This window comes from Hydra vulgaris, chromosome 03, assembly GCF_038396675.1.
Source record: "Hydra vulgaris chromosome 03, alternate assembly HydraT2T_AEP".
Classification (NCBI taxonomy): Eukaryota; Metazoa; Cnidaria; class Hydrozoa; order Anthoathecata; family Hydridae; genus Hydra; species Hydra vulgaris.
This window is the reverse complement of record NC_088922.1, coordinates 25353464-25367565: the sequence shown is the minus strand read 5'-3', so window position 1 is coordinate 25367565 and position 14102 is coordinate 25353464. Positions and strand designations below refer to the sequence as shown.

The following is a 14102-nucleotide window of genomic DNA, read 5'->3' as shown; positions in this document are numbered from 1 at the left end:
AAAAGCAATATTTTTTAATCAATTTTAAATTTACAAATCAAACTATATCTTTCATGTAAATAATTAATATGAATGCATGTATTTAAAAACATAAAGATGATTCTGAAAAGTAATTTCTCATGTATATTAAATTTGCAATATATTATTTTTAAAATGCAGCAACATATTTTATAATTTCACACATTTGTTTAAGTAACTAAATTATTAAATAAATATTAAAATAATATAAAAATTAATTTAAAAAAAAAAAAAAACGTTAAGATAAAATAAAAATATTTTTTTAAATGCCTGTTTTTCTGCTTTTTTTTACTGTTAAAAAATTAAATACTATTCCTAAACCAAAAAAGAATTTTGACAAACAAGGACGCTGCTGGTCTTAACTTGTATCTCCGTGCAGCAGCCTTATTCATCAAGGTTTGTGTTTCAGAGTTATAGATTTGAGAGAGGGCTGTAATCACAACTAAAGTAGCCTTGAATGCAGTGGCCTTGGGGAGGTGAATTGAAATAATATATATATATTTATACACACATAAATACTTTTACTACTCTCAACTTATTTCTTAACTTGTTTTAAGCTATATATATATACATATATATATATATATATATATATATATATATATATATATATATATATATATATATATATATATATATATATATATATATTATATATATGTGGCTTAAACCAAGTTAAGAAACAGGATGAGAGTGGTAAAAGCGGCAAAGCTTGTTTTTTTTGTTTTTTACAGAACATTAAATAATGATGTATTGATTGATGAATTGTAATAAGTAATATATAAGTAATACTGATAGAAGATATAATTTAATCAAGTGAAATGACTAATGCTTTTTTTTAAATGAAAAATTTAAAACAGTTTACATCTGCTCGTTATGAGCAGATGTGTTCCATTACTGTTTTGTAGAAAGCCTCCTTTCTAGATTTTACGAGTAAGATGGGAACTTTCTGTTTGTTTGGCTTTCATCATTTCCTTATCTAATACTTTGAATAGAAGTGGTGATAAAATGGTGATAAATGTAGACTAAAACCCTTGTTACATTGTTTCTTTTCCAGGATGCTCTATCTGCCAATTTTTTTTGGCAACTTAATTGCTCACCATGCTGAGCTTGACTCAGTCATGGTGAGCAATATAGACATGCTGAGAGAAGCTGTTTATACTTGACAAATTTTTAGCTTTTTTTTAGGTTTCAGCGGCTTTTAAGAACATACGGCCTAATTAATTATATTTATATTGTAGAATGCAAACCTGGATTTGGAGGACTGATAAACTATTTAAAAAGTGGTTAGCTGAATCTTGTTTTCTGTTTGCTAGAAAATAACACCTGTGGTTACTAATTTCAAAGAAATCTAGACAGCCCAAAAATAAGGTGGAACCACAACTGGGTCTTCTGATGATCTTTTCTCTTTTGAGCAAGATGCAAAAATGCATTGTAAACAAATTTGAACTACCCTCAATATTTTTTTTTGACAACTTGGCAACAGTTTTTTTACATATTCTAATAACATGCACATTTAAAAAACACAATAAAAAAAACCAAACTAACTTAAACAGAAAATTAAAAATAAACAAACCATAAACTGAAAGTTAAACAAACTTAACGCATGATAATAAAAGCATAAAAATAACATTATTTTAATTTAGAAGCGTCTCAATAGTTAAAACCTAATCAAATTCAAAAGCATTCAGTTAATACTTTAAAGTTGATCCTATTTCCTATATCAATATGATTAAGCTTAAGTTGATTTATTTGTTTAGTAGACATAAGTAAATATAAAAGTTTCACACTTTTTCCTATTATTTTTATATCAATATGATAGTGGTTAAGTTGATTTGTCTTAATAGACATTAGTAAATATCAAAGTTTCAAACTTTTTCCTATTATTTTTATATTAATATGATAGTGTAGTGCTTTAGTTAATTTATTGTTACTTTGCAAAAGAGGTGCAATTGTTAGTTCGGTATTGGATGAGGGACTAAATTCTTATAATGGATATAACTTTTAATGTTTTATTTGCTTAGTAGACATAAGTAAACCTCAAAGTTTTGAACTTTTTAATACTTATGTTTCGAAGTCATTAAGCTTGGATTATATCTTGAAATAATTTTTAAACTTTGATTTTTTCTAAATTCTATGAAGTGAAACCCTTTTATATTAAAATAAAGACATTAATTTTATGTTTTTTGTTTCTTCTGGTTTATTGTTTATTTATTTTAAACAAAATATTATTTGAACTAGTAAATCGATTCAGAGATAAAAACCTTTTATTTTTTTTATTATTATTTAAGGAGTTTTGTCAACTCCCTAAACAATAACAGTGAATAGCTACATAGATAAAAATTATTATAAAACAGTTATTAAATCATTTAGTTAAATAAAATTAAATTTTATTATCACTAAGGGATTGCGGTAGTGAGAAAAGTTGATATTATATTCTGGTCAGTATTAATAACCAGTCACTACCGAAGTTATGATATTGAAATTGAAAGTAAGTTTTTTAAATATCAACACTTTCAAAAGTTCGGTATTGAACAGTATCTTTTGAAAGTGTTTAATAAAGTAAACTAAATTATTTAAACCAGAAAATTATAATGAAAGTACAAATCAAAGTCTTCATCAATGTTCTGCTCGTCTTCTTTAACTGACCACTTCTTAATAACAGCTTTTGAAATGTTTTGTTTAATGTAAACAAGTTTTTCAACTGTGTCTGATTTTAACAATGTTCTTTTGCATGTAACAATGTGTCCTGCTTGTGAAAACACTCTCTCAGATGACATTGACGATGCTGGAATACACAAAACTTTTCTTGCTACTCCTGCCAAAAGAGGTAGTTGAGGAGAGTGAATCTTCCACCAATTTAAAATGTCAAAATTTTTTGGTTGAAAGCCTAGTCACTTGTATGCTTCCATTTCAGCTGGGGAAAGGTCTTGTTGCTCTTGAGGTGTGATTGCTGCTGGTAAATGTTGCATCACTTGGGCTTGCTCATCTCCTAAAGCACATCTTTTTAACTGTGAAATAGTAAAACTCTCTCTTCCAAATCTTGGTAGTAAGTGACCTTTAAATTTGGGGTCAAGGAAATGAGCTAATGCATTGTTGCTCAAACCTGAGGCACACTCTGGAAACCTTTTGCTGAAATTTGATAGTAGTTTGGACTAAATTAGTTACGCTTGGTAAAATTAATAGTTTAATTTTTTCTTGAATATCAAACAAGCCAGGAATAATTAGATGAGCTGTATGATACTTTTCTGAAGACACAACATCTGAAGTCACTGAACACTTGTAAAATTGGAACAATTTTTTTAATCATTTCAAAACGCTCTTGCGTAGGGATAAGGGATCTTAAAATGTCATCAGTATTTAAGTTGCTATTTGTAATAGCTTCCAATGCTGGTTTGAGATGTAAAATAAAGATCATGCACATAAACCAACTATTCCATCTTGTTTCGCATGGTGTGATGATTTTTTTAAAGTTGATTTTTTCTTATCTGCAGGCATCAAAGATTCTTCTCTGATTAGCAATTGACTTGTGTGTTCTTGAAGCAAGCTTTTTGCAAGCTTGGAATGTCTCATTAACTTTCTTTACAGAACTGACACCTTGTGTTATTACCAAGTGGAGAATATGTGCAATACAAGTAGTATTTTCATTGATCATTGATGATTTCTTCATTACTGACAACATGTTAGCAGCACTATCAGAGACACACATCATTTTGCAGTCTGGCTTAAAAGGTATTTCACTGATGATTATGCCTGTTTTGAGAGCAATGTTATCTCCAGTGTATCGCTCGGGGAATGCAACACATCCAAGCAAAAAGTACTTAAGCTCATAGTTAGAGTTTATGTAGTGCAAAGTTAAAGCAGCTTATGCATCATTGCTTCTACTTGACCACAGATCCGTTGTGAAACCAACAGCATCAACATTTGCTAAATCCTTTTTCATAATAATCAAAATTGTCTCTGATATTTTGGTATAAGATGGGTAACTTGCTCCTTGAATATGTGGAGGGTGCTTTAAAATTAACTTCAGGCATTGTGAAACCCATAGGATCTTTGAACCCATCGGAAGCAGCATGTGTAAATGGTAAATTTGATGTGCACAAATATTTCATGATTTCTAAGTCTGCTATGAGCTGTCGCTTATCATTTGAGGAGAATTTTGTTTTTACTTTGCAATAAGAAGAAATGTCCATTTTCATTTTTTTTAAAAAATGAAAATGGACATTTGAAGAAAGTGACATCTTAAGAGTTGCCAAGAATGCCAAGAGCAGGTCCAATAAGGACTTGCTCTTGGCATTGTCAACTCTTAAGATGTCACTTTCTTCAAAACAATAAAACAATGTTATTCTCACAATTAATTTTTTTAGACAGACCTGTAAATTTTATTTTAAAAAAATAACCTCTGCAAAAAAAAGTTAAACCATAAAAATAATTGAAAATTAATTATTTTATGAAATTTACTTAATACAGTAGAATCTCTCTAATTCGAATTTTATAGGGAAAAATAAAAGTTCGAATTAGAGAGATTTTTGAATTATAGAAAGTCGATTTTTCTTAAATGCATTTCATGGTGACTTTGCATTTAATCGAAATTATGGAGATATTCGAATTAAGGAGATATTCAAATTAAGGAGATTCGATTTAGAGAGATTGTACTGTATAATACACGAGTTCAAGCGAACTTCTGCCATTATTAATATCGCGCATGAAAAAGTCCTGGAACGAATTTAGAAGGGTAAATATTTATTTTCTCAGTTGCAAATTAGTAATAAAATATATAAGATGAAAGTTAACTGTGCTGTTATAGGATGTACCAATAGTTCCTATAAGCTAGAAAAGTTATAAGATAAAACGTGTTTTCAACACGAAGGGAAGATACTCTCCGAGTGTGGATGTGAGGCACCATTTCGAATGTATTGTTTCCCTAGTTTTAAAAGAAATAGCATAAAAAGAGAACAATGGATTAGTCAGCTTAGACAAGAAGGAAATAAAAAAGGAAGTGCATGGAAACCAGGAGCTGCAGATAGAGTATGCTCTGATCATTTTGTTGATAAAATTCTAACTGTTATGAACCCTAATCCAACAATAAATGGGTTTTTATCAACCTGAACAAAAAAAACCTAGAAGAACTTTAATGAAGCACCCAATCACTTCTTTACCATGTTCTAGTAAAATGCAACCTGTAGAACCTTTGTTGACTGAAAAAAATATTGTCACAGAGTTTTCAAGTCTTAGTTTTAATGCTGATGTTTTATCACCTATATTATCAGACCATACGTATTTATTGAGCTTACCACAACTTAACTATTGTACTTCATGTGAATACAAATCTTCACTTATCACCTCTTATGTTAGTAAGGTAAATAGCCTTACTAATCAATTTAAAAAGTCAAAAATAAAACAAACAGTCAAGCTTAAACAAAAATTCTCTTGGAGATTAGTTAACAATGATAAAAGAATGAACTTTTATACTGGTATATCTTGGATTGCTATTTTTAATGTTATTTTTGGTTTAAAACCATTTTTACCCTCCATTCGTTATTGGAGAGACCCAAAACATTCACGTAGCAAAGTTAAACAACTAAAATCTATATCTAAATGTAAACTGTTATCACACAAAGAAGAATTTTAAATGACACTTATGAGGTTGCGCTTAGGTTTATTAAATGAAGATATTGCTGATCGTTTTGACATTTCAAAAGCTTTGTGTTCTAATATATTTACCACTTTTATTAGAATTATTGCTTATATTCTCGGAAATGCTATTATTGTTTGGCTCCCAAGTGAAGTCATAAAAAAAAACTTACCAGAGTCCTTTGTGAAAGCAAAGCATCACAAGTGTAGAGTGATTCTTGATTGTTTTGAAATATTTATTGAACATCCAAAGTCCCTTTACAACCAAGCAGTGACTTGGTCTGATTACAAGCACCACAACACTGTCAAGGTATTAATTGGTATAGCACCAAATGGGTACATAACGTTTCTATCTAAATGTTACGGTGGAAGAGCATCAGATAAATTTATTACAAGTGACAGTGGTTTTTACAATCTGTTGGAAAGAGGCGACGAGGTGATGGCAGACAGAGGATTTCAAATAAGAGAAGAACTATTATTCCGTTATTGCAGTTTATCAGTTCCACCAGGTGCAAGAGTAAAGAGTCAAATGACTGCAACTGAATGCAAGAAGACTACTGATGTTGCGAACTTAAGAAGTCACATTGAAAGGGCCATAAATCGAATAAAAACTTTTTGAATCTTAAAAAATGTATTACCCATTTCTATGCTTCATCATATGGATGATATTATTTTATCGTGTGCAGCTTTATGCAATTTAAAGCCTACTTTAATAAAAAAATAATTCAAGCTTAAAAGTTTAAAACATAATTTTTAATTTAGTATTAGTCACGCGTGCTTAATACAAGGGGGTGGGGAAATTTTAGTCCAGATCTAATAAACAGGGGGATCTTAATTAAAGGTCAGATGGTAATTTTTTTGTTTTACACAACACACATGATTTTTTTATAGATTGACAATTTTTTAAATCTGATTACACTGAAAGTTTTATTTTTTATCTGTGAATGATATTATATTATCCATTTTTTAAGGCCGGTTTACACTGAATATTTTTCTTATTTTTGACATTTCAGCAAGTAAAAATTAATAAGATTTGTGGGTAGGAAAATTTTCTGAAAATTATTAAAAGCCCCTCTACAATTACTCTTGAGTCTTGATTGAGATTTTTGTTAAATTTTCCCATCCACTTTTTAATAAAAACCTCCAGTTTGTTAGATCTGGACTAAAATTCCCACCCACACTTTAATTCCCTCCCCTTGTATTAAGGACTCAATAGTAAGCACGCGAGAGTATTAAAATTGTAAATTTTTTTAATTACTTGTAAGGGATGCCGGACACCACCGTGCACTTTTAATGAATATATATGTTTCACACTACTACTGCTTTTTACTATTATAAATAGCTTGAATAACCATTTTGATTTTCAGTATTTTCTTTACCTAAATATTTGTACACCATTATTTGGATCTTGTAATAAGACAATAAGTTATTGTTTCTTTTTCTAAACTCAATAAAAATACCAATTTAAATATAAGAAGGATTTTATAATTAAAAAAAAAGATTTTACAATTTTGTTCCAATCAGTTAGTAGAAAAATCTACTAAGACAGTTTTTAAGTAATGATCGTTGTAGTATTTAAAAAAATCAACTTTCATACTCAACCAACTAGCTTCATCAAATGCAACTTTATCAATTATATACCCATGAGCTGTCCATACCATAAAATAACAATTGTTCATCTTAGCAGTTCCCATTTGAACCTGACATTGAGTATAATATCTATGTTTTTTATTAATGACAAACTTATTATTTAAATTTTTTTTAACATAAGGAAGAGATATATTTGGATCTTGTGGTGTTGTATGGTTAATTGAAAATGGGCTTTTTATTTCTAAACATGCTGGTGGGCAACACGAGCATCTGATTACTCTATCAGGGCTTCCACCTATATAGGGCATTTCAACATCTAAAAATAATCCGCATTCATTTACAGTTAAATTTTGATGAAGAGATTTCATCACTTCAAAAAACTGCTTTGCTGCTTCAATTTCCATTGCTCTCCCATACTTTAATGCAGGTATATCTGGGTTCACAAATGTTAGCCCTGAAATACTTTGGTGTAATGACCACATATCAACTTTAATGCCCATGTTATTTTTTTCAATTTTTTTTAGAATATCATGAGCTTTTGAAGCAGTTATAACTCGCTTTCGAAAATTAAACCAAAGCTCATTTGTGCTTTGACCTACAGTCATATGCTCTATATCAGTAACAATTATTTGAGTCATATTTGTTTTCATGTTTTCACTGAAGGAAAATTTATTGTCTGACATAACAATAATATCATCCATGGTCAAAATTGTAGGTTTGATAACATTTGAAGACACAATTAATTCTTCCATATAATAAATGTCAGGTTTACGTACAACAGAAGTTATGATACTATGAGGAGCAACAGTTTCAATTGCTTTTGCTATGTCTGTTAAATTTAAATTTTTTAGGCCACAGTTAACTAATGGGTTGTAATTACGCTTTTCATTTGATACTAGGGAACGCTTTTTTCTTCCACGCCTACCAAATTCATCACGATCAAATTTTAAGTCACATATTTTTGATGGAGCTACTATGCTGCGGTTGGGAAGCCACTCTGATTTTGAACTAGTACAAGCTACATTCGTCAAACCATTTCTAACAGCAGCCTAAATTTGAAAGAGGGTTGCAGCAACATGATTACATGTCTGCGATAAACCAGCTAGACAAGTACAATGTGCAGAAACTATTTTAGCAGTTTTTTTATTAAAAATAATCCATAGCTTGTGAAAGGGATCATTAATTTTTTCAGATTTCCTACAGTTCCCTTTTAAATAACAGTATTCACTTTCTATTCCAACTTGATGGTAAAATAAAGGTTCAAGCCAGCCACATTTAAAGTAACTATAGGCTTTACACGTTTTGTAGTTACTTAAGTTTTTACTGGCTATTTCAGCAGAGTTAAATAATAAATAATTGTGTATATCAGGATATAATATTGGCCAACAAGTTAGGTCTTTGTCTTCTGATAACCAGCCATTACTGAGCTTAAAAGGATCAGGTAATTCAACACCGTTAATAAAAAGTTTTTTTTTGTACTCAGTATTTATATCATGTTCCACCTCTTCAGCTGTTTTAATAGGCATAACATTATTTTCCATTGCACAATATACTCGAGCTGCAAGAATTTCTTTCTTTCCAGATATCTTCAAGCCACGAAGACGTAAATAAGACTTCAATTCTTTAACTTTCATACTACATACTATATCATAATCCATTTTGATCTATATATGTTTTATATTTGTTTAAAAGATTATTGGCTTAGTTTATGTTGTTTGTTTATACTTCGTTTACTCAAGAATTACAAGCTGACTTGATTTATTTCCCTCATAAACTCGATCCAGTTTTTTTTTAATATTCTCCGTAACGCGGCTTGAATTGGTGTATTCAATTTTAATAAAAATTTTAATGGAGAATTATTTTAAATTAAATTTACATAATTTAATTTTAATAAAATGTCAAATGTTCAGGTAAAATGATTATGTTTTGAAGTTTTTTAATTTAGGACAAAATATTTTTAATTAAATTTATTTCAAAAAATTTGTATTATTATTATCAATTTTTTTTTAATTTTTGATATTGAGTTCGGTAGTGGCAAAAGAGACTTCAGTAGTAATGGGAACAATTTTCATTATTGGAAAAAATTCACTTTCAAACACTCAATATTGAAATTGTGTTTTTAGATACAGCACTTTTAATATCATTACTACCAATATTTCGGTGTTTTTTGATACTTCAATAGTTTGGTGAGATATTGCAATACCTTAATTATTACATTTTATTCCACTTAGTAAAAATGTTATGGAATCATGAGGTTACTTGAGATGATTCCTATAGAAAAAAAATAATCATAAAAAACAAAAAATCAAAAACTGTTTCTTGTTTAGAATGTATTGCTCTTTCATGCTCAGTATTTAAATTTTGAAAACTTTTAATTATGAGTAGTTTACTTGTGCTTTTACATACATGTAAAAAAAAAAAAAGGTTTCCTTAGCAAGATAGCAACGGTTATTTTCTTTCAAACAAATCATTTTTTATTGTTTAAACACTTATTTGTGATGTATAATTATGTTTTTCCCATATCATATCGTATCTTCTTTTGATATGCGGTAGTGGTGTCATGGTAGAGCGCTCGCTTTATAAATGAGAGGTTCCGAGTTTGATCCCCACCACCTCCCTGGTAGTATCGTGCTCAACTTGTTTCTCTGTGCAGCAGCCTTATTTGTCAAGGTTCGTGTTTCGGAGTTATAGAGTTGAGAGAGAGTTATAACCACAATTAAGTAGCCTCCTAATCTGTAGTTTTTGTTATTTCACGTTCTTGGCCTTGAGGAGGTGAAATAAAAAAAAACAAAACAAAAAATTCTGTAAATTATTAGGAGGCTAAAAACATGCCCTAAAACATCAAGCATTTCATTAATCATTCTCAAAGATGTTTTTCTGACTTTTGCTTCAACTTCAAACAATATATTTCATAAAATAATTGTGCTATAGCTCTGAAAACTTTACTGAATGTTCACATAATATATTCTTAAGTCATTCACCAAAATCAAGGTTCAAGTAATGTTTTTTTAGAAATTATGACCCCAAAACTGGAAGGAACCCTTTCATTTATGATCTAAAAACTATTGTAGTTACAATAAATTAGGGAAATTTTTATTTTTGTAGCAGAGTGTGGTTTTTCTGGCTAATGATTTAAAACATTGCGTACATCACTAATTTTATTTATTTATTTGTTATTCACCTTCTCAAGGCCAAGAAGGCCACTACAGATGAGGAGACTACTTAATAATGGTTATAACCCTCTCTCAACTCTATAACTCCGAAACACGAACCTTGACGAACAAGGCCGCTGCGCGGAGAAACAAGTTGGGCGCGGTACTACCAGGGACGTGGTGGGAATTGAACTCGGAACCTCTCACTTATGAAGCGAGCGCTTGACCACTACATCACTACCGCAATTGGCAAAGGCAATGAAGCTTTACAACTGTGCTTATTTAGAGGTTTATTTTCAACCTTTTGATGGTCTTCCAACTGGTAGAGCGCTCAGGGCTTTTTTTGAAATGTAAATGCATATGTAGTATCGCTTGCAAACTTAAAAAGCTTTTTTTGCTTCTTTCATCATTATTATCAACATTATCATCATTATTCAGAGGCAACTATATGTGTGTGTGAGTGGAGGGGAGTGAGAGTGTGAACCCCCCTAACACACAGAATTGCCTCTGAATGATGATAATAGTGGGGTTGTACACCCCCTTTCTAGGGAGTACACTCCCCTCAAAGAAGGTGATTTTCAAGTTATAGTCAATTTTTTGAGGAATATAGTCACACAGTCGGGTATTTTAGACATTTTCAGTTTGCCTCCCCACCCCCCACATTTTATTTCTAGAATCGCCTGCTATAACATCCTCATTATCATTGTAATCATCATCATCAACATCATCATTATCATTAAGCTAGTCTAATAAGGTAACTTTTTCCTTACAAAAACAACCCGAAAAGAATGGTAAATACACCCCATTTTCCATTAGCACTAAAGTCACAACATTTACTTTAGTACAAAAAACAAATTCAAGTTTGCAAAAAAATCATTAAATTGATATTATATTGAACAAGAATCAATTAGAATTAGTTTAAAGATTTTGTTGCCATATGGCAACAGTGAACAATAAAGGGTTATAAAACAAATTTTTCTATAAAATTTTTTTTATTTTTGTAAAAAGGAAATTGAGTTTATGTTGCTAAGAGTTACCATTGTCTTGTGTTTTTTTAAATAGGAAGTGTTAATTAAAGGTAGTATTTTTTGTTTGTGTAAATGATTTTCATAAGATAATAAACTCTTTTCATTTTTAAGTTCCAGAAAGAAAAAAAAAAGCTGGAAAAAAGGTTCCATAATTTTATTATTCTTTAGCAACCATAAATGTGGTTGTCAAATTAAGATATGGTCATTTGTCCCATTTGTTGAGTTCAGTACTACCAGGAACATAATAGAGATCAAACTGTGAACTTCTCACTTACAAAGCAAGCACTCTACAACTACATTACTACTGCATATATTATGCTATATTAATATTAAAAAGTAGTTCAGGATTTAAAAATAAAACATTTTTTTTCTAAAACTTTTTATTTTTAAATACTATTATTAATTGATTTAAATATTTATCTAAAAATAGCAAAAACAGATTGAGAGATGCCTGCACATCATGCCAGCTATCTCTGGTCAAAAATTAGAGCAAGTTAATTCAAAATACAGTAAAAGCTATTTTTGCTATTCCACCCATTCATGCTAAAAACATGCTGCAAACTATGTTCTGCAGCCATAACAAATCAGAAAGTGAATTTGTGATGCAAAAAATATTGGAAATAGGAGAAAAGAAAAATTTCCATCACAAGTCCTGATTTTCAAACAGAAAAAAAAAGATACACACAAACATAATTTTGACACATAATAACACACATAATAAATACAGAAATAAGCTTTAACAGACTTTACAACATTTAACAGACTTTACAACATTTAAAACAGACTTTACAACATTTAAAACAGACTTAACAACATTTAACAGACTTTACAACATTTAACAGACTTTAACACATTTTGATTTTGGTTTTAGACTTATAATACTTATTATAGTATTTAGAATATTTACAAAAATTAAAATTTAAAAATGATATTAGAAATTATATTATAACTCAATTTTATTTACAATATTATATTACATAGTAAGGTTTAAAGCAATTAATACACAAAAGCTTACCTCAGGGATTACTGTTATCAAAAAATCTTTTTGACTTGAATCAAGCTTTTTTATAAGTAATGAAATGCAGCGCAACCGAGGCTAAATATATATATAAAAAAATCATTAATTCAAATAAACATTTACTTTGAAAGCAATTAATTGAGACATGCAATATTAAATGTGACTTTCTAGCGACGACTAGCTAACTCAAACTTTGAAAAAAAACCTTTCCTTTTTAAAAGAAAAAACAGAGCAGCCAATTAGCTAATTTATCATAAAAGCCGCAGATTTTCAACTTGCTTTATTTTTATTTAAGATTTTTTTCAAAGTCAAGGCAATTGATCAAAAAATAAAATCCTCGACATAGTGCATCATTGATTACATCTACTGATTCCATACTGTTCATTATTACTTATTTTCATTTTGATTGCTGAAATTGTTTTTTTGTTTTGTTTTTTTTTTTAGATTATTCACCTCCCTAAAGCCCGGGGGGAGGGCACTACAGTCAAGGAGGGTACTCTTTTTTTTTTAGTTGTTATTTGTGGTGCAACCCTCTCTCAACTCTTTAACTCCGAAACACGAACCTTGCCCAGCAAGGCCGCTGTGCGGAGAAACTAAGTTGAGCGAGGTACTGCCAGGGACGTGGTGTGAGTCAAACTCCGAACCTCTCGCTTACAAAGCCAGCGCTCTTACCACTACACCACTACTGCATTTGTTTATAAGCAATCAAGATATTTGAATAGCAGTGAACATTAAATTTGCAAATGCTTTTCTTGGATTGACTAAAATACAGCTAAATAAGAGAAAGACTTATCATTAAACAATAGTTTTTTTAAACACTTTTATGGAGTTCACTATTTTGTACGCTGAACTTTAACAAAACTCCATATTTAGTTAAAAAAAATATAATAGATATATAGGTAAAGAAATATGTTTTCCTTCTACTAAAATTTTTCTGTTACTGATTTTATCTCTTGATTTTAAAAATTGATCATGTTTAAAATTGATTATGTAAAATTATACATCATAAAGCTTATACATTATAAAGCTTATACATTATAAAGAAAATTTGATTATATATTAATCAAACTTCATTCCAGATGGCTCACAACAGTTGATTGTTTTTGCAAATTGTGATTTTTTTTCTTTTTCTAAAAAAACAACCTCAAAAACCTTGAAATTTTGTTTAATTATTGAATTTATTGGATTTATTATTGTTGGTTTCAAAAAAGGCTTATGCACTTCAATGGATCTCTGAATACTTTATTCCAATTGAAAAAACTAAATATATCAAAAAGTAGAAGAAAAAAAGGAATTTCTTCTTTCAGAAATCTAAAACAGATGAACTATAAAGAAAATACTTTACACCTTTTATGATTGAGATTAGAAAGGAAGTTATATGCTAATTATAATAAAATATAATAGCAGCTGTTTTTTTTTTCTTCATATTTTAGCCATTTTTCTCTATAAAAAAGCGGATCCAACCAGCAAAACATTTTCAGATCATACTTGGCAGATTTGGAATTCCCATAAAACTTTTCAAATATTTCAATATATTTCAAAATTCTTTCCCATTATAATCTTTACAATTATAAACTTTTATTCTTAAAACGTAATAAAAACAGGATTCTTCCTGCTTTTATTGAGTTTTAAGAATAAAGAAAAGATTACATTTGTGAAGAA

General features: G+C 29.5%; 1 protein-coding gene across 1 annotated transcript in view; it reads right to left on the bottom strand.

The window, feature by feature from the left end:
* Nucleotides 1–14102, bottom strand: part of LOC100202359 (RRP12-like protein) — an 86626-nt gene that overhangs the window by 16869 nt on the left and 55655 nt on the right. The window contains exon 23 of the mRNA XM_065792760.1: nt 12438–12518. Coding sequence (XP_065648832.1) covers nt 12438–12518 — 81 coding nt within the window. The remainder of the gene's footprint in view (nt 1–12437; nt 12519–14102) is intronic.